Raw genomic sequence first — 22401 nt, 5'->3', positions numbered from 1 at the left:
CACCCCGGCATTAGAGGGCATAGTATAGGTAAACCAAGGTTCCCAGATCCTCCTATATTTCTCTGACCTGTCCCGTAAGGAAGCTGTGATTTTTTCCATCATGGAAATATGCCATATTTTAGCTGTTAGCATGTTCCTAGGGGGGGTATTGTTTTTTTTCCAATTTTTAGCTATCACACATCTGGCGGCATGTAAAATTTGGAGTACCAGGCTGTTCGCCTGGTTGTCTAGATTGGATAAAGGTAGACCCAGTAGGGCCGTCGAGGGGCCTAAGGTTATCAGCGAACCAAGAATAGATACAATAAGGGTTTCCACCTGAGCCCAGAACGTGCATATTTTGGGGCATGACCACCAGATGTGTTTAAAATCTCCTACTTGGCCGCACCCACGCCAGCACAATGGGGAAGACCCGGGAAAAATCCTATGTAGTGTTGCAGGGACCCGATACCATCTTGTATAGACTTTATAAGAGTTTTCCTTCACTAAGGAGGAGATTGAGGACTGGGCTACATTTTGTCTAATGGTTTCCCATGAGTCCTCTGCAGGGGGGGGGCCAAGGTCCTGTTCCCATTTACGCTCATGGGGGAGTATGTTCGCTGTCTTCAAAGAACGTAGTAAACCGTAAAGTATAGAAATAATACCCTGCCGCAGAGGAGAATAAATACAAAGACGCTCCAAAGGGGTGAGTTGCCTAATAACCTGGGATTTGGGAAGGGAGCTTAGGAAGGAGCGGATTTGTAAATATTCGTAAAATGCAGGTTGAGAGATGTCATATTTATCACATAGAGAATGTAGGGAGCGCCAGGAGGAACCTTCTATAAAATCAAACACCAGTCCCGGGCGCGGGTCCAGGTGAAGCCACGAATGGGACCTTAGGGTGGAACCCGGGGGGAAATCCTGACTATCCCAAATGGAAGTGATGGGCGAAGGGAAAGTGGATAGATCGTAATGCCGAATGCAGAAATGCCATAGGGAACAGGTGAATTTGGTGGAGGGGACACACGCTTGTATTGGCCGATTTGGCTTGGTCGGCGTGAGTAGGGAGACCAAAGTGGAAACCCCGGCCGCCAGACGCTCAATCCGAATCCAGGGTAGATGGGGCGCTGGAGAGAACCAAGCCATAGCCTGGCTCAGGTGAGTTGCATGGTAATATTTACGAATGTCCGGCAATCCTCTGCCTCCAGCTAGTGGGTCACGCACCAGAGTGGAGGTCCTAATTCTAGGAGGCTTACCAGCCCATACAAATTTTAGGAAGAGTCTCTGCATTCGACATAAAGCCTCAGCGGGGATGCGTACAGGGATTGTTTGAATCAGATACAAGAGCCTGGGTAGGATGTTCATCTTTACTGAGACAATCCGTCCGAACCAGGCTATAATCTGTTTGTCCCAAGCACGAAGGTCCGACTCTATACACTTGAATAGGGCTGGAAAGTTTTCAGAGTATAGCGAGTCGTAGGAGTTCGTGATGAACACGCCCAAGTATTTAATTTTCTTGGAGCGCCAAGAGAAATTAAAGTTAGCAGCTAGGAGAGATCTGGTATCCTCATTAAGATGCAATGGGAGGGCCTCCGATTTGGAATAATTAATGCGATATCCCGAGTAGTGAGAGTATGATGATAGGGTCTTAAATAGGTTGGGGATAGATATATTGGGGGAGGAGAGAGTTAACAGAACATCGTCTGCAAATAATGACAATTTAAACTCCTCGTCGCCAACAGAGATACCCTTAATATCGGGGTTGGCCCTAACCATACACGCCAGGGGTTCGATGGTCATAGCAAAAATTAACGGTGACAGGGGACACCCCTGACGTGTACCGTTGTGGACGTGGAAAAGGTGGGAGTCCTTGCCATTAACCCGGACCCTGGCGGAGGGGTTGGAGTAAAGTGCCTGAATACCCTGAAGGAGGCTACCCCCCAGGCCGAACCTACGCAGAGTGGCGAACATGAAGGGCCATAGTATTTTATCAAAAGCCTTCTCTGCATCAAGCGATAGAAGGAGAGAAGGCAATCTAGCTTTGTTAATAAGCTGGACTAAATCAATGGTTCTGCGGGTGTTGTCTCTAGCCAGTCGGCCTGGGACGAAGCCCACCTGATCAGCGTGTATCAAATGCGGGAGGACTGAATTTAGTCGCAAGGCTAGGATTTTGGCAAAGAGTTTAATATCGTTATTTAGTAACGAGATGGGGCGGTAGCTAGCACAGGAGTTGGGGTCTTTCCCAGGTTTATGGATTAAAACTATCCGAGCCTCCAGTGCACGGGGTGACAGAGGGTTACCTCTGAGGAATCCATTAAAAAGCCTACAAAGGTGTGGTAATAGGATCCCCTTAAATTTCTTGTAGTACATAATTGACATCCCATCGGGACCAGGGGCCTTACCTGATTTCTGAGTTTTAAGTGCATTATCTATTTCCTCTATAGTTATATCTGAACCTAACTGAGAAACTGTCGAGCTACTCAGGGATGGTAAGTTACATTTATCCAAGAGGGATTCAATCCCCTCATTGAATCTCGGTGACGCAGATGAAGGGGCCGCTTCTGTGTTGTATAATGATTTATAAAATTCCTCAAATTCACCCAAAATGTGGTCAGGGTCATGAGTTAGTGTTCCTTGTTTGGTGCGAATAGATAAGATATTTTTGGAAGAGATCTGAGCCCTCAGCTTTCTCGCCAGGAGTTTATCCGCTTTATCTCCCTTCTCATAGTAAATTTGGTTAAGACGTCTAAGGCATTGTTCAGTTTTATGAGATAATAGCATATTAAGTTCACCCCTAACTTTAAGGAGATTGTCTAAATCGGCAGGGTTTAGAGAAGATTTATGAACCTCCTCCAAATGGTGGAGTTGGTCAGTCAGCTCTAAGATCTTTTGGGAGCGCTGTTTGGTGATCCTGGCCGCGATCTGAATAAAGTGGCCCCGGAGGACCGCTTTGTGCGCCTCCCACAGGGTCATGTCAGATATACCAGGTGTGTTGTTCTCATTAAAATAATCAATTAATGCCTGAGTAGTTTGCTGCGGAACATCGGCCTGTTGGAGAAGGGCATCATTGAGGGACCAGGAGGGGGGGGGAGAAAGTGCGAACCAGCCCAGACAGAGTCAAAGATATCGGGGCGTGATCGGACCACGTAACTGGGTGAATACAGCATTTCTGGATTCTAGAAGTGAGGTCCCTCCCAACCATGATCATATCAATTCTAGTATATAAATTATGAACTGGAGAGAAAAATGTGTAATCTTTAACTAAAGGGTCGACAACTCTCCAGGAATCAAATAGTAGGTGGTTTTTGAGTAGGGACTGCAAGGCTCTGGAATTGCGAGTATTTGTATGGGACTGGGACAATGGGAGGGAGTGGGAACGATCAAGACTATGATGCAGTATAGTGTTGAAATCCCCCGCCATTAAAATGTCGCCTTTCCTGCATTGGGCAATTTTAGAATCTAAAGAGGCAAAAAATGAGGCCTGATTAACATTGGGGGCATAGATATTGACCAAAGTGATAGGAACATTGTTAAGCTTACCTACTATAATAAGAAATCTACCGCATTTGTCCTTAACGATTTTTTCTGGTTCTAAGTGTAAATGGGCGGGAATCATTATGGCAACCCCTCTTTTCTTCTGGGTGTGATCACAGGCGTGTATAACGACAGGGTGGCGTCTAGAACGTAATTCATGGTGGGAAGTACCTCTAAAGTGCGTCTCTTGGAGGAATACCAGATCTCCCCCCACCTGTTTCAGGAAAAGAAATAATTTGGTCCTCTTTTGGGGACTATTGAGACCTTTCACATTATAGGATATTATGTTAACAGACATAACACTACAGGGAAAAGCAGAACTCGAACGGCCCTAAGGGCCCATGGATGAACTCCCTGGGGAAGGAGGGAAAGAAGGGGGGTAGGAAGCAGAGAAAGAAGAAGAAAAGAAAGGAGAAAAGAAACATTGAAAACAGAACAAAATGAAATGAACACGTAAATCTTACCGAACCATAGACCCATTGTACGCCTCGTACGGGTCCGAATGTTTGAGCTCCCGTAGGGGGTGTTAAGGGAGAGGGATTCTCCCTTATGCTCAAAGCTGACTATAATGGCTCGGTGGGGGGGAGCACGGCTTTGAACACCAAGGGGCCCACCACCCACACTGGAGGGAGGGGGGGGGGGGGCGACCAAGGGGGTCGTAGCAACAAATAACCGTAATGAACCACTTTAGAATCTAATAAACAGAAAGAACATATGTTCAAATATATGAACTCAGTAGGAGAAAAAACTTTTTAAACCTCTAAACTAGGATGCATAACATTAGAAAATGACAAATAGCAACCCATCAGTGCAGCTGTGAAGAAACGTTCACGAAGGGTCATGCCTTGCAGAGGGCTTTGCCGGGACTGTCGACCATAAGCGTCGAGGTGCTCGCTGCGGGAGGGGTGAGTTTGGAGTGCGTCGAAGATCTGGTGCATCCCGCGGGGAGGAAGGTTTATCGGGCTCCGGAGGGGATAGGTTAAGTCTCAGAAGAAGCCGATGCGCCTCCTCCTTGGAGCGTGCCAGTAGTCTCTTCCCATCAAGTTGCACAAGTAGGGCAAAGGGGTAACCCCATCTGTAGCGAATTTGATTATCTCTGAGGATTTGGGTGTACTCCCGCAGATCGAAGCGTCTCTTAAGAGTAGTAGGGGATAAGTCCTGAAACACCATTAGCTTATGCTTTTAAAATAGACAAGTCCTTATTCCGGGCAAATTTTAAAATCCTGTCCTTGGTTTTGAAGTAGTGACACCGTAACACTACGTCTCTTGGAGGGGACGATGCTGAGGGTTTTTGGCGCAAAGCGCGGTGAGCCCTGTCCAGGAGGAACTGCTCACGCGGAACATCTGGCAGGAGGTGTTGAAAAAACCGGAGGAGAAAATCTTCTAGTTGTGACGGTTCAACCGATTCCGGAATGTATTTAATACGTAAGTTATTACGTCGTGCGCGGTTATCTGCGTCCTCCTGTTGGTCTTGGAGTAGGTAGATATCTTCCTGCATAACGTGGACCGAGTGTTCCAGTTCCTGTTGGAAGGTAATGACTTCGTCAATTTTCTGTTCAGCATCATTAGTGCGGGCCCCGAGATCAGATATCTCCGCCTTAAGCCCGGAGATGGCTTTATGGATCTCCGAATGGAAAGCCTGTTTCAACGATTTCATCTCCGTTAGAATAGAGGAAATGCAATCTTTCATGGAGGGGTCTGGGACAGATGAGTCCTCCTCAGATTCCAAGTCCGGGGCGGGAGGAGGAGCGGCCGGTAATTTAGCGGTACCAGACTTCATCTTAGAAATAAAAGAGGATAATTCCGCAGAAGATGTAGTTTTCTTGGACTTGGACTTAGGCATGGTGTGTGACAGTTCCGGAGCTAGAAGAGGTCATAGAGCAAAACTGAGCAATAGCATAAGTAGTCAGTAATCCATCACGAAACAGGAAATGAGAATAAGCATAAGCTCACAGACGGGACCCCCAGGGTCGCACCCGCCGGCATTCAGCAGCACATATCCCTTCTGAATAGTATCATAGAAGACTGAGGTATACTGCAGGTGCAGTCGTAGGCACAGGCCAGGAGATGGCGCCCCAGGTCTTGTAAATTGTAATACAGAAAAGTCCAGCACATTAGTGAACTATCAGAAAATTCCAGCAGGCCGTCACACGATTAAACACTGAGGGGAAGGGGGGGGGGTCCGAGCAGACAGAACCCCTGTAGGGGGAGAAGGGTCTCACAGGTCGTGGACCACCCCGCAGGTCACTTGGAGGAAGGACTAAGGTCTGTAGGGCGTTCTGAGTCGACCCGTTTCGGCCGCGTCAGGTACTGTGCTCACGAGAGGGGTCAGCAGCCAATTCGAGCCCCCCGGCTCCAGGTTGGAGCGGATGTCACAGCAGGTGAGATAGGTAGGGAAGGCCGCCCGGCCGCGCCGTCTTGCGGGGTCGCTACACCAGGTGGAACTAATGCCCCCTTGGAGATATGCTTGGGACCGAGGCCCAGCCCCAGGGAGAAGGGTGCGGAGGTGCTGCGGTGCTGCGTCCCCGCTGGTGGTCAGTGCGGGGTAATCAGCAGCGGTCGTCCGCCTGTGTTTAGTGCAGGTATTGGTGGGGGAGAGTGTGACTGGGGAGCGGCTCACCTCTGCAGTTGGTGGGAGTCTTCGGGCCCAGCAATCGCCACTCCGTCCCGGGTCCCGAGATCCAAAATGGCCGCCGCCCGCGGGGCTCCGGTTTCTCAGCGGCTGTGCTCCGGCTTTTCCTCCACTCCCCTGCAGCGCTGTGGTGTCCCGGCAGTCCAGGGAGGGGGAGTCCGTTCTCAGGGGGCCCAAGTCTAGGCACTGCAGTGTCGTCTCTGGGGCCGGAGCTCGGATGGCTAACCGCGTGGGAGTCTGAAATTTAGGCCCCGGCTTCGGCGTGATGGGTAGGCCGCAACCCGCGGGAGCCAGAATACCGGCTCCCCGATTCCGCAGCGCTAGCCCACCACCGGTAAATGTTCCCTCAGTCAGGGGGATCGGGTTTAGAGGGGTCTCAGGAGACCAGGGATGGTTTTAAAGGATATATCTCCTCAGATACTGTGGAGCTCACAGTTTGTGCTGCCTTGCAGATCAGCCTCCAGGCCACGCCCCCCCATAACTAGGGTCTTTGGCATCTAGGGCAAGGTGCAGAACAGCCCCCTCTTAAAAAAAAAAACCTTCACAGAAAAGCGGTGTTGTCGACTAGGTAGGGGCATGGTTTAACCTTTATTGTAGAAACTGTGAGAGACAGTGAGAGAGAGAGAGAGAGATAGTGAAAGACCAGGGCAGAGAGAAACCAGGGACAGAGAGAGACCAGGGCAGAGAGAGACCAGGGGCAGAAAGACAGAGAGAGAGAGAGAGAGAGAGAGAGACCAGGGAGAGAGAGAGAGAGAGACATGGGGAGAGAGTGGTGGGGAGAGAGAGAGGGAGGGAGAAGCATGGGGGGAGAGAAGGGGAGAGGCATGGGGAAAAAGAGACAGCGAGAAGCATGGGGAAAGAGAGAGAGAGACCAGGGAGAGAGAGAGAGACATGGGGATAGAGAGACATGGGGAAAGATAGAGGGAGAGGAATGGGGAAAGATAGAGGGAGACATGGGGTAGGAGAGAGGGGCTGCATGGGGGGAGAGAAAAAGAGGCAAGGGGAGAGAGGAAGAGAAAGGGATGAGAGAGAAAGGGGAGGAAAGGGAGGCGGAGAGAAGTGAGCTGAAAGAGAATGGGGAGAGGGAAAAAGAGAGAAGGAGAGATGGGAGGGGAATGTGAGAGAGGAGACAACAAAATGGTAGTATACTGTGTGTGAAGAACTGTAGGAGGTAAGCATCTTCCCAGACGCAGCAGTGGCTTCATGGGCAAGGCATAGGCCGAACTAGCAATGGAGGAGACCCGGAACTGCAGGCCTGACTACCATGATCTAGGAAGTCAGAAGGCTTCACTCATGTGGTTTTCACAACGGGATCGTGATGTCAGACCCCTAGCAAGAGTAGTATCACAGAGGTGGAAGGAAGGAGCGGAGGAGAGGTGAGGGAAGGTGAGGAGCTCCCTTTTCCTCCGACTGGACTGCCCATTGCTGCTTCTTTGTTATGTCAGCGGCTGGCCACAGCATGCTGCACTCTGATGGGTAGTACACTGCCTTGGTCGGCGATGCCCCCCTCTTCCGAACCTGCCACGCCCCAAGGGCACGTGCTCCGCTCGCTCTGCCCTTGTTACAGCTCTGAGGGTAGGTTCAAGTTCTTATTGATGATGTAAACTAGTAGGAAACCAGGCAGTTCACAGATGTGGTTACATCAACTGTACATATCAATATATGAACGCATCTTTTAGTGCCAGGGCTCCACTCTATGAATTTGCATTTATCAGATCATTGGGGGAGGTGGTCCAAGTAGCAAGGGGGGCCTTTCCTGTTTCATTTATGCAGGGCTTAATAATTCCTGATAGCAGACCTGCATGAATACTTAAATTGCTTATTACCTGAAATTGACAACTCACAATTCTGTATGTACTCAATGACATAATTGTCTCCCAATATAAATATATTTGTATCATGCATTAAGAATGGTGAAATATACTGTAGGTGAAGACTGTTATTTACTTATATAGCAGCCAGTTAGGTATACAAGGGGAAGGGTATGCACACTTTTTGTCAGATGCCCATAAAGTCATCAGGCCCCCATTTAAACATTTCCGCTCTTTTAACCAGTACTTGAGCAAAGGTTCTGTACTTTAGGTGTATGGGCATCTCTACTGTTACACTGAACTACTCTGTATTGTCCTGACATGTTCAACTACATATGTTTGTCTGTGAAAATAGCCCTCTGTCTCCTAAAGCTGTTTTATAGCAGTGCCAGCTGCTTTCGGATTATATTCATATTTTTGCAACTAAGTTGCTTGCTCTGATCTACACCACTCTCCTGTCAGCAACAGCCTAATTTGACATTGCATATACCATCAATCTATTGCAGAGGTTCTCGAAAAAGACTGGGCTTAGTCAGAAACAGTTAATAATGACAGTGCGGGCCCGCAGCATCAATTATCAATATTTTTCAATATTTATTAAGAGAGAACAGATTTTGTTCTTGGCACAGTTCTTACTTCTTCCTATGGGGGAGTTGTATCAATCCTTCTAAAGAGGACAAGTGGAGGTGTGGCCACTACTAACCAATCCATTTCTAGGGATCATTATATAGAATGCACTACAATAGATAAATGATAGCTAGAATCTGATTGGTTGCTATAGGCTATACTTCTAGTTGTCCTCTTTAGAAGGCCTGATATACAGTATCTCCTCCTAAATGCCATATGGATATTTAAGGGTCTATTCAATTCCTGTCGGATCCTCTCCGACAGAGAGGATAAGACAGTTCACGACTCAATTTGCGGGCATTACTTTTGTCCCGTTTTCAACATGCCAATCCGTCGAATTGGCATACGCGAAAACTGGACAAAAAACTGTCGAAAACTCCCGCAAATTCGCCAAGACAGATGGATCGCTGATCCAACTGTTTTTCGACACGTCGGAATTTCCGACAAGCCTAAAAAAAGGCACTTTGAATAGGGCGGATCGAAATTCTTTTTCATTTTTTTTTTTTTTAAATTGGCTCATTACAAATCAAAGGAAATAATATGACAATGTTTTTTTTATATATTTTAATTAATTATATTATATTAATTTATTTCATATTTAGGAACTCCAAATCTGAGAAAATATGAAACAAAGAAACTCTTTGGCTTGTCAGATGGGTTCATTAAAAAAGACTGGAGTGCATCCATTCTAAGCAAAGATACCTCTTCCATGGAAATAAAGATTGTACCTCCAGCAGATGCAGTCATTGGACTTCACACCCTGGACATGCAAATTTCTGCTCTCAAAGAACCCCTAAAATATCACCTTGGGGAATTCATAATACTTTATAATGCTTGGTGTACAGGTATGTGCAATACATGCTTTATATTATAGAGTTGGATATTTATACTAGTGTCAAAAATATCACTTGCATAAAATTTGTTGCATTGTGTTAGTGCACAACTGATGTATTTTCAATTGAGTGTATATATACTTGCGCAGATTTTACTTGGTGACGCCGATCTGTAAAGAAACGGCCTAGTAAAGTGTTATGGATTGCATCAAGGTGCAACCAAATTTCATCAGAAAAAAAGATTTAGAAATTATACTAACTTGCAGAAAGAGCTTTCAGTGTGTATTATCATTAAATCTGCAGCAGGCAGCCTTAATCTATGGTTTAGGGCAGAGGTTCTGAAATGCTGTTCTCAAGGTACCCCAACGCTCCAGGTTTTAAGTTTATCCATGCTTGGCCACAGATGACTTAATTGGCACCTCAGTCAATTTGATTTAATCATCTGTGCTGAGCCATGGATATACCTAAAACCTGGTCCTGGACCATTGGGGTTCCTTGAGGACTGGGTTTGAGAACCTCTAACTGGATATGCCCCTGAGATTGGACATATTAGAATATTATTATTTTGCAAGTGTTCCTATTAACTCAGTGTAATACCATTAACATACTGTATTTTAAATAGATAAAATATTTTACACTAATACCTGAAGAGTGGAAGGAAAGATGATTCACATATTAATTTTTTGTGTAAGGGAAAAGGCTTAAGTCTGTTAGTTATAAAATATAAATTCTATTCCACTCAATATAAAAGTGCTTTTATTAAAACATCCTATACCGTCACTTTGGAAGACCTTCACACATTTTATAACAAACCCGCTATTGTATGACAAATTATATTAAAAATAAAAACAAGTTTTGTCAAGGACAATTTGCATGTCTTTGAGATGAAAGGCCTCAACGGTGTTATGAGGGATGAATCCAACATTAGAAAAGCTGTTATTCAGAACAACATGGATCACCTTTCTGAGCCCCATAGAAAGCTGAAAAATAAAAAGTTTTATATGAAACTTACCTCCAACCCTAACGCTAGGTTTTTTGAATCTTTTGGATGATGCCATTGCAAGGGAGAAGGGAAGGAGGTGCAATTCCAAGAAGGAAATTATCCACATATATTATCAACTACCCAAAATTCACTAGTCCCTTTCCTCATCCCTTTGTCACCCTAATATTTCTGGGGTTAGGTTCCTCACTGCTAATTTACCTGTTTTTGTTGATTCTTTTCTTCAGCCTTGTTGTCTCCCTCAGGTCCCACATTAAAGAAACCACTCACTTCCTCAATCTTGTTAATGATATACAATGGAAAGAAAGTTACAGTATTTGTTATTAACATGTGAAGTTGAGTCACACCATACTAATATTCACCATGCGTATGGTGTGACAGCTTTGGTCACTATTTGGTCTCTGATGTTGGACTTAAGGGAGAACGTAGGTTCATATTTGACTTTGTTTTTTTTATTTCTATTTATTAGTTGATACACAGTATTGTTTACTGATTTATGGGACTGCCGTGATCATCAACTTTGCGCAGAGCTTTGCCAATTTGACCATAGGACTCTTTGAGAACCAGTACATATGGTGTGTGTGTGTGTGTGTGTGTGTGTGTGTGTGTGTGTGTGTGTGGGATGGGGGGGGTCGCATTTGGTGTGAACTTGGTGCTCTATAGCAAATATATAGGTGATATTTTTATTACCTGAGTTGAGATTGGGACTTTGATTCTATCTATGTCTTTGTTTCTTCAACATCTTAAATCTAACAAGTTTGAGTTATGGTTCGTGAGCACTCTTCTCACTTTACCTTCCTGGACCATGACCTTTCTTTTGCTAAAAGAAAATTATAACTTGGACTCACAAGAAAGAGATAGATTGCAATGGGTTCCTTAATTATTCAACTTGCTATTGCAGACCCTGGAAATACAATATTCCTAATCAGGGCCGGTTCTACACCTTGCGGCGCCCAGTGCGAAAGTTTCCACTGGCACCCCCCCCCCCGTGGCAAAACAGTTATTTTGCAGAACATAGGGGCGTGGCTTCATAGGGGAGGGTCGTAGACACAGTTATGCCCCCAGTAGCTGTGCCCCCAGATTTGCCCCAAGTAGCTGTGCCCCCAGTTGATTTGCCCCCTGTAGCTGTGCCCCTGTAGTTGTGCCCCCTATACTTGTGCCCCCCTGTAGATTTGCCCCCAGTAGCTGGTCCCCCTGTAGCAGTGCCCCCTGTAGTGGTGCCCCTTGTAGCTGTGCCCCCAGTTGATTTGCCCCCAGTAGCTGTTCCCCCTGTAGCAGTGCCCCCAGTATGTGCCCCCTGTAGATCTGCCCCCAGTGGCTGTGCCCCTTGTAGCCGTGCCCCCTGTATGTGCCCCCAGTAGTAGCGACGCTTTCAAACCCTAAAAGAAAAAAAATAATACTTACCAGCCTCTCTCCTGCTTCCGGACCGCTGCTGCTGCTGCTGTCATCTCCGGGCGCCGGCTCCTCTCTATGGGAGAGACGTCATGATGTTCTCTCCCATAGCAGCGCCGCACTGATACTAGGGGTCAATTTTGACCTCTAGTGCCAGTCAGTGATGCCGGCTGCAGCGGGCGCACACAGCGCTCGCTGCAGCCGGGGAGGGAGGCTTAGTAGCGGCTCTTGCCACGGCGGCGCCATCAGGGTAGTGGCGCCCCGGGCAAAAAGCCTGCTTGCCCGTGGCAAGAGCCGCTACTGGGTAGGAGACAGAGGCAGTCAGGAGATGCTGGGCTTAAAAGGTGGGGGGAAACTGCAAGTGAAAGCAATTAAAAGAGATAATTGACAAGTGCCGCCAACAGCGCCCCCTACCCTGCAGCGCTATGTGCGGTGCACCCTCCGCACACACCTAGTTACGGCCCTGTTCCTAATGGCCAGTATTGGAGGCTCAGGCACAGTAACTGAGGACTCTCAGTTTTTTAGACAAGCACATGAGCTGACTGATACCTTTATACTGATAGAATTCTCAAAAAGGCCTATAGTGAGGACCGAGAAAGCGATAGAGGATCACGGTTGGTCTTGAAAAAAATGTGGATTATGCCATAGATCTCAAATTGAATCTAAATGCAATTCATGATCAGAACAAATTAAATATATTTTTAAGAAGAAGCACCTTATTTTGATATTTGATAAAACATGTCTGTGTGTCCTTGTAATGAACCTATGTTGGTCTTTAAGAAAGCAAATAATTTGAAGAATCATTTGGCACCAACCATTTTTTGAATCTAATACAGTTCCAGATACACTAACAGCTGGATGTTAGATATGGAAGGACTAGTTGCAAACACATGAGTCATCCGTTCAGTTCAACCAGTCTGGGGTCCACTTTTGATATTCGTGCTTTTATTAATTCCCAATCTTTTGTGTTGTACCTGATAATGTGAATGTGGGGCACAATATATTGGGAGTACAACACGTACTCTGAATACAAGATTCTTGGAACACAGCCATAACACAATACAAATGAACTCACATAGGGCTTAATTCAGCATGGGTTGTAGTTGTGAAAAAAATTGCACAACTACAACCCTTTACACTAGCATGTGGGGGACACCCAGCACAGGCCAAATCCACCTCGCATATCAGGCCCTCCCCCCTGCTATCATGCAACCGCTTGCATGATAAGGGTAGCCCTCTGCCTGCGCAGCCTAGCTGCGTAGGCAGATGGCTACCCTCCATGTTTCGGGTTACAGCGGCTGCATCATGCAGCTGCCGTGGCCTGCCCCGCAAACAGTCCGGACATGCCTGCATTGTCCTGACTGCGACACCCCAATGCGGCGTCGATGCCCACAAAAGCATTTTGGATATTCTCTTTGGGCTCTCTGCTATCACAGGGTCTTAATGACTCTATAGTAAAGAATAATATTTGAGATCATCTATATACATGGTTGAATCACATTATTATGACCACCTCCTACATTTGATGTCAGCAGCACGTAGCCCATGAAGTACGTCACGTGTCATTTTCTGACTTTGTGGGTATATAAGGTGTGCGATAGACCGTCTGCACACAAATAACTTGTTGCTGTCATGGGTAAAAGGGCCGATTTGCAAAAGGATGATTATCGGCTTGTTTCTGAACTATTCGCGTGCTGCTGTGGTGAAGGTGTATCGTGTATGGACAAATGGCATCATTGCGAATAACCAACATGGAAACTGTGGAGCACCAGGTGCCATTGATGTGAGAGGTAAACGGCGGCTACGAAGGCGCGTGAGGGCAGATCGACACGATACAGTGAAGCAGCTCACCGTCAAAATAAACCTGGGGGCTACCAGACGTATGTCTAAAATGACAGTTCTAGTTGCGGTCCATACTGCACATGGCGGTTACTCTGGCTATTAGCTGGTGGTCATAATAATGTGTCTCGACCGTGTATATTTTATATGTTGATTAAGAAATCAAAATATTTTAAACATGGAAAAGATACAATTTTGAAATATTATCAACACATTTTTGCTTCTGTTTTGACCTTTACAGAGAGATTAGATATTTTTGTCTGTCAGATTATTAGGCCATTTTTGGCAGTTAAAATTTGTTAAACGATATCACATTTATTAAAATAAATTTAAAAATAAAAATAAAAAATAAAATTAGTTTCTACACCACAGTGACCCTGTGTGACGTGTTGGGATATATGTGTTGCTACCATAAGCACTGTCATTATCATCTACCGTATGGTATAAGGTTTTCTTGTTTTGTTTTTTAACGGTTTATTGTTTATAAAACTGTGACTAAAGAACAACTAGATTACAAAGTATTGAAGATAATAATTTAAAGTGAAGATGAAGAAAAATAAAATAAAATACATTTTTATACCCTAGTGGTTCCAGAAGGATGTGGATTAAAAGATTGACAGTCAATATGTCTTCAGTCAATAGGTCAACACCATATTGTCGACATAGAAAAGGTCATCGGGTACAAAAGGTTCACAGGGTCAAAAGGTAGACATGAAAAAAAACATATCTAAGCCAAAGTGATGTAAACATGTACCCTCGTGGGTTCACTTTGCCCACAGGGACACAGGGGAAATCCTTTGCGGGTCCCACTGCCCGAGGGCCCCATCCAGAGCCATAAGAATTGGTGCCCTCCCTCTCCCCTATTTTACCAATAAGGACATAAGGCGCATGAATCGTGGGGAAAGGGAATGACAAGATTGATCCCCAAGAAAGCCCATGCTATAAGTCCCTTCCCACATTATATATATAGAACTTCCTGTTTATATATATACAGTATATTACACATATACATTTACAGGGGTGGTCTTCTGTTTGCCGGCGGTCGGGCTCCCGGCGCTCAGTATACCGGCGCCGGGAGCCCGACAGCCGGCATACCGACACTTATTTTCCCTGGTGGGGGTCCACGACCCCCATAGAGGGAGAATAAAATAGTGTGGCGCGCGTAGCGCGCCACCGTGCCCGTAGCGTGGCGAGCGCAGCGAGCCCGCAAGGGGCTCATTTGCGCTCGCCAAGCTGTCGGTAAGCCGGCGGTCGGGCTCCCGGCGCCGGGATGCTGGTCGCCGGGAGCCCGACCGCCGGCCAGCCGTAGTGAACCCATTTACAGATCACTGCAAGAAAATGGATTTGGACACAAATCCTCTTTATACCACATTCATGCACTTAACTTTAGAGCTCATTGTGTTATTCAGTTACACTAGCCTTTAACACATTTCAATATACTGCCATACCCAGGATTCAATCCTATAACCTGTTTAATTCTAATCAAACACCCTACTCATTGAGCTTTTTGGTCCAGCAACTATGAACAATATATGAAGATCTTGGTACTTTGTAAAAAAAAAAATAAAAAAAATCAGCATTGCAATTGAGCAGATCTATGTAGTGTGCAGCCACATATTCAATCCCTTGCAGCCATATACTACATAGATATGCTCAGCCGCAGTAAGGTAAGCTTCAATTAGTTAGACTTCTCTAGCTTAGAATTCTCTACCTTTCTATGCAAGAGCAGACAGTTCAATGAATAGCTTGCCTGACTGGAAGCCACAGGCAATGGGTATGAAACCCCGGTATATCAGCATCTTGAGATGTAATAAACTGAATAACTGAATAACAAAGAAACTGAATAACAAAGAAATCTCAAGTTGAGTTCATGAATGTTGTATAGATATTAGCAACAGAAGGGATCAGGGTAGGAAACGGGAGCGGAAGGAGATGCTGGGCTCCAAAAAGGGGGGAACTGCAAGTGAAAGCAGTTAAAACAGATAATTGACAAGTGTCGCCAACAGCGCCCCTACCCTGCAGTGTTACGTGCGGTGCCCCCTCCGCACACACCTAGTTACGGCCCTGGCCCCTTCTCCTCTTCTAATGTCAGTTTTCAGACAGTGCACTTGAATTATACATTGTTTCTCTATTACAGGAACCTGTATGAACAGACCAAGCACTGTAGTATTCATGTTGTCCGCAGGCTATGTCCTTTATAATGGGTTCATACCACAGCCTCCAGTGGTCCCTTTATACCGCAGTCCAACACTGTATATTTAAGCAGCAAAGGAGAATAGTGCTGCTAATATTTACCCACCACAATTGCATTAATTGCTGTGTAAAGGTTTATATGGAGTGTCTGCTATGAGCATAATAAAAATATTTTAAAGCTGTATTTTACATTTCAAAAAACCCAAAAATATTTATTGCTACAAATCCAAGAGCTACATATTTGTTGATAACAGGAGCCCTCCAGGAAAGATTTCCATTAAGATTCTTTTGGAAATCCTATATTAAAAAAGGCTAATGCTGTTGCTCCTCACCTCTGTTATGTGCGCTGGCAGCCACTAGAGGGCACCTGATGGACTAAATGACTCCTTTGTGTGCTGCAAGCTGTCAAAGGTGAAAGTGAAAGTGATACTGCACGGAGATGTTACAGCCTCCCAATATGCTGCTGCTAATATTAATAATACTGATTTGACTATTTCATAATTGACATATGGGCAGAGGAGGCTGGGAGAGAGAGAGTGGGGGCAGGGTCAGAATGGGACTGGAGAGAAGAGAGTGCAGTAGGTGCAGATAGAGACTGGGGGACAAAGATACAAGATGGGTGGGGGGTTAGGGGTTGATAGGGACTGGGGGAGAGAGTGGAGTGGCAGGGGTAGAAAGAGACAGTGGAGAGAGAGAAACCGTTTTCTTCCCAAAACAGTATTATATATATATATATATATATCTATATATATATATCTCTATATATATATATATATATATATATATATATAGCAGAGATGAGTGGTTTGTATTCCCAGGAATCCGGACAGCTCAGAACATTGCCCTCCGAGCCGTTCACGAGCCCGGCTCGGAAAGTTCCCGCCAGGCTTGGGATCACGGAAGAGGCCGAACATCGGATTCATGAGAGACTTCGAGTCTATAAAGGCTCGGTGTCCTGCGGCTTTGCGCCATTTCCCTGCATGCTTCCATGCTGCGAGGAGCTCTGCTGTTGTGTGCTGTCAGTCTTTGTCCTTTTAACCACTTAACTGACAATTTTTTCCCCAAAAACCATTCAGATATTGTCGGGGGTTTTTTATGAGTGAATTAGGTGAAGAACCTGAATTTAACCCTATGAAAATTATTTCAGTTAAAAAAATGGAATTTTTATTTTATTTGCTATTTTATTTTATTTTTAAAATATATATTTTTCTCAAACATCGGAACATCGATCGGGAGCATCGTGACCATAGGAACATTCGAAACATTGCGACCATCGCAGCTTTAATTTTGAAAACTGGGACAGCCTCCAGTTACTCAGGAAGGGGGGGGGGGGGGGGGGGGTTGGGGGGATAATTTACACTTCCCCAGTGGCTGCTATTGTCTGCAGCCGCTGGAGGGGAGTCCTGCCATGCTGACCGATCCGCAGTGATCAGCAGCACGGCAATCAGTAGGGGAGAGTGGAGTTTCCCTTCCCTGCCGCTGCTAACACTGTTTATCTGACTGGTCGCATCCTGTGCAAGGTCTGATGCGACCATGCCAGGCAAGTGGTTAAGGGCAGGCTGTCAGAGTGTCCATCAGGGGCTGTGTCAGTGTCAATCAGGGGCTGTGCTGTGTGGCTGTCAGTCAGAGTGTCCATCAGGGGCTGTGCCGTGGGGCTGTGTGTCAGAGTGTCCATCAGGGGTTGTGCTGTGCGGCTGTGTTAGTCAATAGTATAACGGCCTTTTTCAGTGTAGTAGTGTACATAAGACGCTGTCAGTCAGTAGTGTACATCTAAGGGGCTGTCAGTCATTGTGTCCAGCACAGCTAGTGTTTTTTTTGGGGTGTACTACAATATAACGGCGCTCGGAATCCCGGCGCCTAGCATACCGGCGCCGGAATCCTGACCGCCAGAATGCTGGCAGCGGGTCGAGCGCAAAAGAGCCCCTTGCGGGTTTGCTGCACTCACCACGCTGTTTATTCTCCCTCCAAGGGTATCGTGGACACCCCAAGCGGAAGAATAGTTTTCAGTATCCCGGCAGTCAGGATCCCGGCACTAGTATGCAAAGTGCCGGGGATCTGACAGCAGGGATATTGAGTGCCTCCCATGTTTTTTTTGGAGCTGTCACTGTCCATCAAAGGGGCTGTGGTGCTGTCACTGTGTCCAGTGACCAGTCCCCTAAGTCCATCACAGTGGTACTGCAGTGACTACGCAGGCCACACCCTCTGTGAAAGCGGTCCGACTCCACGCAGTGTGAGCCAAGCTGCGTCCCCAAATAAATGTAAAAAAATAGTTTACTGTTTACATTGTTTGTTGTGTGCACTGCACCCCAGTCAGGGCCGGCGCCACCACTAGGCAGCTTTAGGCAGCTGCCTATGAGCGCCGGCCACTGGTGGGCGGAGCCGCATGCTGTCGATGAAAGATTGCTTCCCTTCCTTCATTCTCTTCCTTAAGAGACTATGGAGCAGGGATGCTGCTGTTATCAACCGCCATGGCACTGATGTCTGTGTTACATTGGTAAGTGTAACCCATCAGGTGATGAGCAGGGCAGACATTGTTATGTTAAATCAGTAGCACTGTCAGTGTCTGCGTGCTGACTGCTCCTCTGTCTGAAATTCAACCCTCCCTCCCCCGCACGCGATGGAACCCGGTAATTTCCTGCCCCGTACTATGACTGCACCCTCATTAATTCAGACGCCCTCATTGCATTCTGCATATTAGCTGTGCCCCTCCCACATGTTACCAGCCCCCCCTCCAGCGCTTGTCTCCCGCATGTTACCCGCCACCCTAGTTCCAGCGATTGCCTGCCGCAGGTTACTTGCCCTCCCTCCCGCGCTTGTCTCCCACATGTTACCCGCCCCCCTCCCTTGATTGCCTGCCGCATGTAACCCGCCCCCCTCCCACGTTTGCCTGCCACTTGTTACTCCCCCCCTCCCCCCTCCCGCAATTGCCTCCGGCATATTACATCCCCTTCCCCCACGATTGCATCTCTCATGTTACCCTCCCCCCTCCTGAGATTGCTTTCATCATGTTACACAGGGCTGCAATGTTCAAGTGTTCTGTGGAGAAATGTCCAGGTCAAATAATGTTTTGAGACGATGTCAGTGTGAAAGTTTCAGGAGATGGTAAGAGATTTTACTCTAGCCTGCAGGCTGTCAGTAAGTGGTGTCTGTGCATTTGTGTCAGTAAGTGGTGCGTGTGTGTCAGTAAGTGGTGTCTGCATTCTTGCCAGTAAGTGGTGTCTATGTAGGGTGTGTGTCAGTAAGTGGTGTCTATGTAGGGTGTGTGTGTGTCAGTAAGTGGTGTCTATGTAGTGTGTGTGTGTGTGTGTGTGTGTGTGTGTGTGTTTGTGTGTGTGTGTGTGTGTGTGTGTGTGTGTGCGTGTCAGTAAGTGGTGTCTATGTAGTATGTGCATTTGTGTCAGAAAGTGGTGTATGTGTAGTATGTGCACTTGTGTCAGAAAGTGGTGTCTGTGTAGTATGTGCATTTGTGTCAGTAAGTGGTGCGTGTGTGTGTGTGTGTCAGTAAGTGGTGTGTGTGTGGTGTGTGTGTGTGCGCGCGCGCGTGTGTGTGTGTGTCAGTAAGTGGTGCGTGTGTGTGTCAGTAAGTAGTGTGTATGTGTGTGTGTGTGTGTGTGTGTCAGTAAGTGGTGCGTGTGTGTGTCAGTAAGTGGTGTCTGCATTCTTGCCAGTAAGTGGTGTCTATGTAGGGTGTGTGTGTGTGTGTCAGTAAGTGGTGTCTATGTAGGGTGTGTGTGTGTCCGTCAGTAAGTGGTGTCTGTGTTTGTGACAGTAAGTGGTGTCTGTGTAGTTTGTATGTGTCAGTAAGTGGTGTCTGTGTGCATTTTTGACAGTAAGTGGTGCGTGTGTGTGTGTGTGTCAGTAAGTGGTGTCTGTGCGTTCGTGTCAGAAAGTGGTGTCTGCGTAATATGTGCATTTGTGTCAGTAAGTGGTGTCTGTGCATTTGTGTCAGTAAGTTGACTCTGTGTAGTATGTGCATCTGTGTCAGAAAGTGGTGTATGTGTAGTATGCGCATTTGTGTCAGTAAGTGGTGTCTGTGCGTTCGTGTCAGAAAGTGGTGTCTGTGTAGTATGTGCATTTGTGTCAGTAATTGGTGCGTGTGTGTGTCAGTAAGTGGTGTGTGTGTGTGTTTGTGTGTGCGCGCGTGTGTGTGTCAGTAAGTGGTGCGTGTGTGTGTCAGTAAGTAGTGTGTATGTGTGTGTCAGTAAGCTTTTGTGTCGGTAAGTGGTGTCAGTAAGTTGTATCTTTGTCAGCAAAGGGTGTCTATGTACATGCCAGTAAGTGGTGTCAGTAAGGGGTATACTGTATATCAGTAAGTAGTGTGTGTATCAGTAAAGGGTATATGCCAGTAAGTATCTGTGTCAGTAAATTTTTGTGTCAGTAAGGTATGTCTGGGTATGTATGTGCCAATAACTGGTGTCTATGTCAGGGGTATTTGTCAGTAAGGGTCATCTGTGTCAGTAAGAGGTATCTGCCAGTAACTAGTGTCTATGTCAGTTAGGGGGTGTCTGTCAGTAAGCATGTATGTGCCAACAAGTGATGTCTGTGTCAGTAAGTGCTGGTAGTGTATCTGTGTCAGTAAGTGTGTATGTATCAGTGGAATCTGTGTCAGTAAGCGTGTTGTTTTTGTTTGTTTTTTACATATTTTTTTTAGGGGACGGGCTCTTTTTGACAGCTGTGGAACTTCTAAGAAGCTACTTCCACACTTTGACCTGAGGGGTGGGTGGGTGTGGGTAGTGTGTGTGGGGGGGGGGGGGAGCAGGCAGAAGTTTTGCCTAGGGTGCCGAGAAGCCTTGCACCGGCCCTAACCCCAGTACACCATAGTTATATAGTATCGGGTGTGAAAGAGGTCTAACTCCACGCAGTGTAGGACAAGTTGCGTCCCCCCCCAAAAAAAAATTTTTTTTTTGCTCTTCTTTCTTTTCATTGTTTGTTGTGTTCACTGCACACCAGTACACCATAGTTGTATAGCATCGTGTGTGAAAGTGGTCTGACTCCATGCAGTGTGGGACAAGCTGCGTCCTCAAAATACATTGTTTTGTTGTGTACATTGCACCCATTGTTGTATAGTACCGTGTGTGAAAGCGGTCTGACTCCACGCAGTGTGGGACAAGCTGGTGCTCAATCCCTTTGAAGTAGCCACCTGTGAAGTGAGTTTCAACACTGCTAGCTTGAGCCAGGTGGTTCCCCTAATTAGGCTTTTGGAAAAACAACCGGAGAAATTGAAGGAGGAGATAAAACAAGGTGAATCCGCAAAATATGCAGGACTTGTAGATCAAGTCCTTTATTCGCTTTGAGCAGGATCCAAGGGTTGCCAGTATCTTGAAATCGGATCACTACATTTTGGCAACCGTGCTTGATCCTAGGTTCAAGTCGCCAGTGCTGTCTTTCTTTCCAACTGACACAGATCTTAAGAGATGCAAAGAGCTCCTGGTGAGCAAGTTGGCAGCTGAAGTGATGTCTCCTCCTTCAGTTTCTTCCGAAAAAGGCAGGAAAAAACAAAATTTTACCAAAAGACCTAGTGCGGATGCAGATCAGTCAAAACATTTTGACATCTGGTCGGGTCTAAATGAATTGGCCAGTATTAGTGACACCTCTACCGTAACTACATCTGATGGGTTACCATCCAAAGAATGGTGATGAATTATTTAAACAACACCATAAAAGTAGGCATGTCACAGAGTCCCTTTGTGTACTGGAAGGAAAACAAAGTAAATGTGGAGGCCCTTGTACAAACTGGCTTTGTATTACTTAAGCTGCCCACCCTCCAATGTCTACTCGGAGAGAGTTTTCAGCACAACTGGGAACCTTGTGAGTGAATGGCATAAAATGTGGAAAAGATTATGTTCATCAAAATGAACTGGATATTCCATGAGGAAGACCTTTCCCAGCTATTACATCGAAATACAGAGACATCTGTAATGGTGGATTCAAGCGGGGAGGAAATAATATTGTGTGATGATGAGGATGGCAATGGCAATGACATCTTCTAGACACTGTAGAGCTGTTGCTTTGAGGCAGTTGGTAGCTTGTTTTTTGAGCGACCAAACAAACCAATCATTTCAGCCACAAGTGTGGCAGTCTTTGTCGCAGAAATTATTGGTTTGTTAAACTGTGCATGTCTTGTTTAATATCTAATATAAGGGTGGGTGGGAGGGCCCAAGGAGAATCCCATCTTGCACCACCGTTCATTTATCCCACTGCTATGTGACATAGAGATGAGCGGGTTCGGTTTCTCTGAATCCGAACCCGCCCGAACTTCATGTTTTTTTTCACGGGTCCGAGCGACTCGGATCTTCCCGCCTTGCTCGGTTAACCCGAGCGCGCCCGAACGTCATCATGACGCTGTCGGATTCTCGCGAGGCTCGGATTCTATCGCGAGACTCGGATTCTATATAAGGAGCCGCGCGTCGCCGCCATTTTCACACGTGCATTGAGATTGATAGGGAGAGGACGTGGCTGGCGTCCTCTCCATTTAGATTAGGGTTGAGAGAGAGAGAGAGAGATTGACCTGAGGCTGTGATACTGTAGAAGAGAGTGCAGAGTTTAGTGACTGACGACCACAGT

The 22401-nt window shown here is 46.3% G+C and overlaps 1 protein-coding gene across 2 annotated transcripts in view; it reads left to right on the top strand.

Moving 5' to 3' along the window:
- Positions 1–22401, top strand: part of LOC134927912 (protein-glutamine gamma-glutamyltransferase 5-like) — a 352569-nt gene that overhangs the window by 75454 nt on the left and 254714 nt on the right. For both annotated transcript variants that reach the window (XM_063923027.1, XM_063923026.1), the window contains exon 3: positions 9183–9425. In XM_063923027.1, the coding sequence (XP_063779097.1) occupies positions 9183–9425 (243 nt within the window). The remainder of the gene's footprint in view (positions 1–9182; positions 9426–22401) is intronic.

The sequence above is a fragment of the Pseudophryne corroboree genome, chromosome 5 (genome assembly GCF_028390025.1).
Source record: "Pseudophryne corroboree isolate aPseCor3 chromosome 5, aPseCor3.hap2, whole genome shotgun sequence".
NCBI lineage: Eukaryota > Metazoa > Chordata > Amphibia > Anura > Myobatrachidae > Pseudophryne > Pseudophryne corroboree.
Note: the sequence above shows the minus strand (reverse complement) of the source record. Positions and strands in the feature narration are given on the sequence as shown.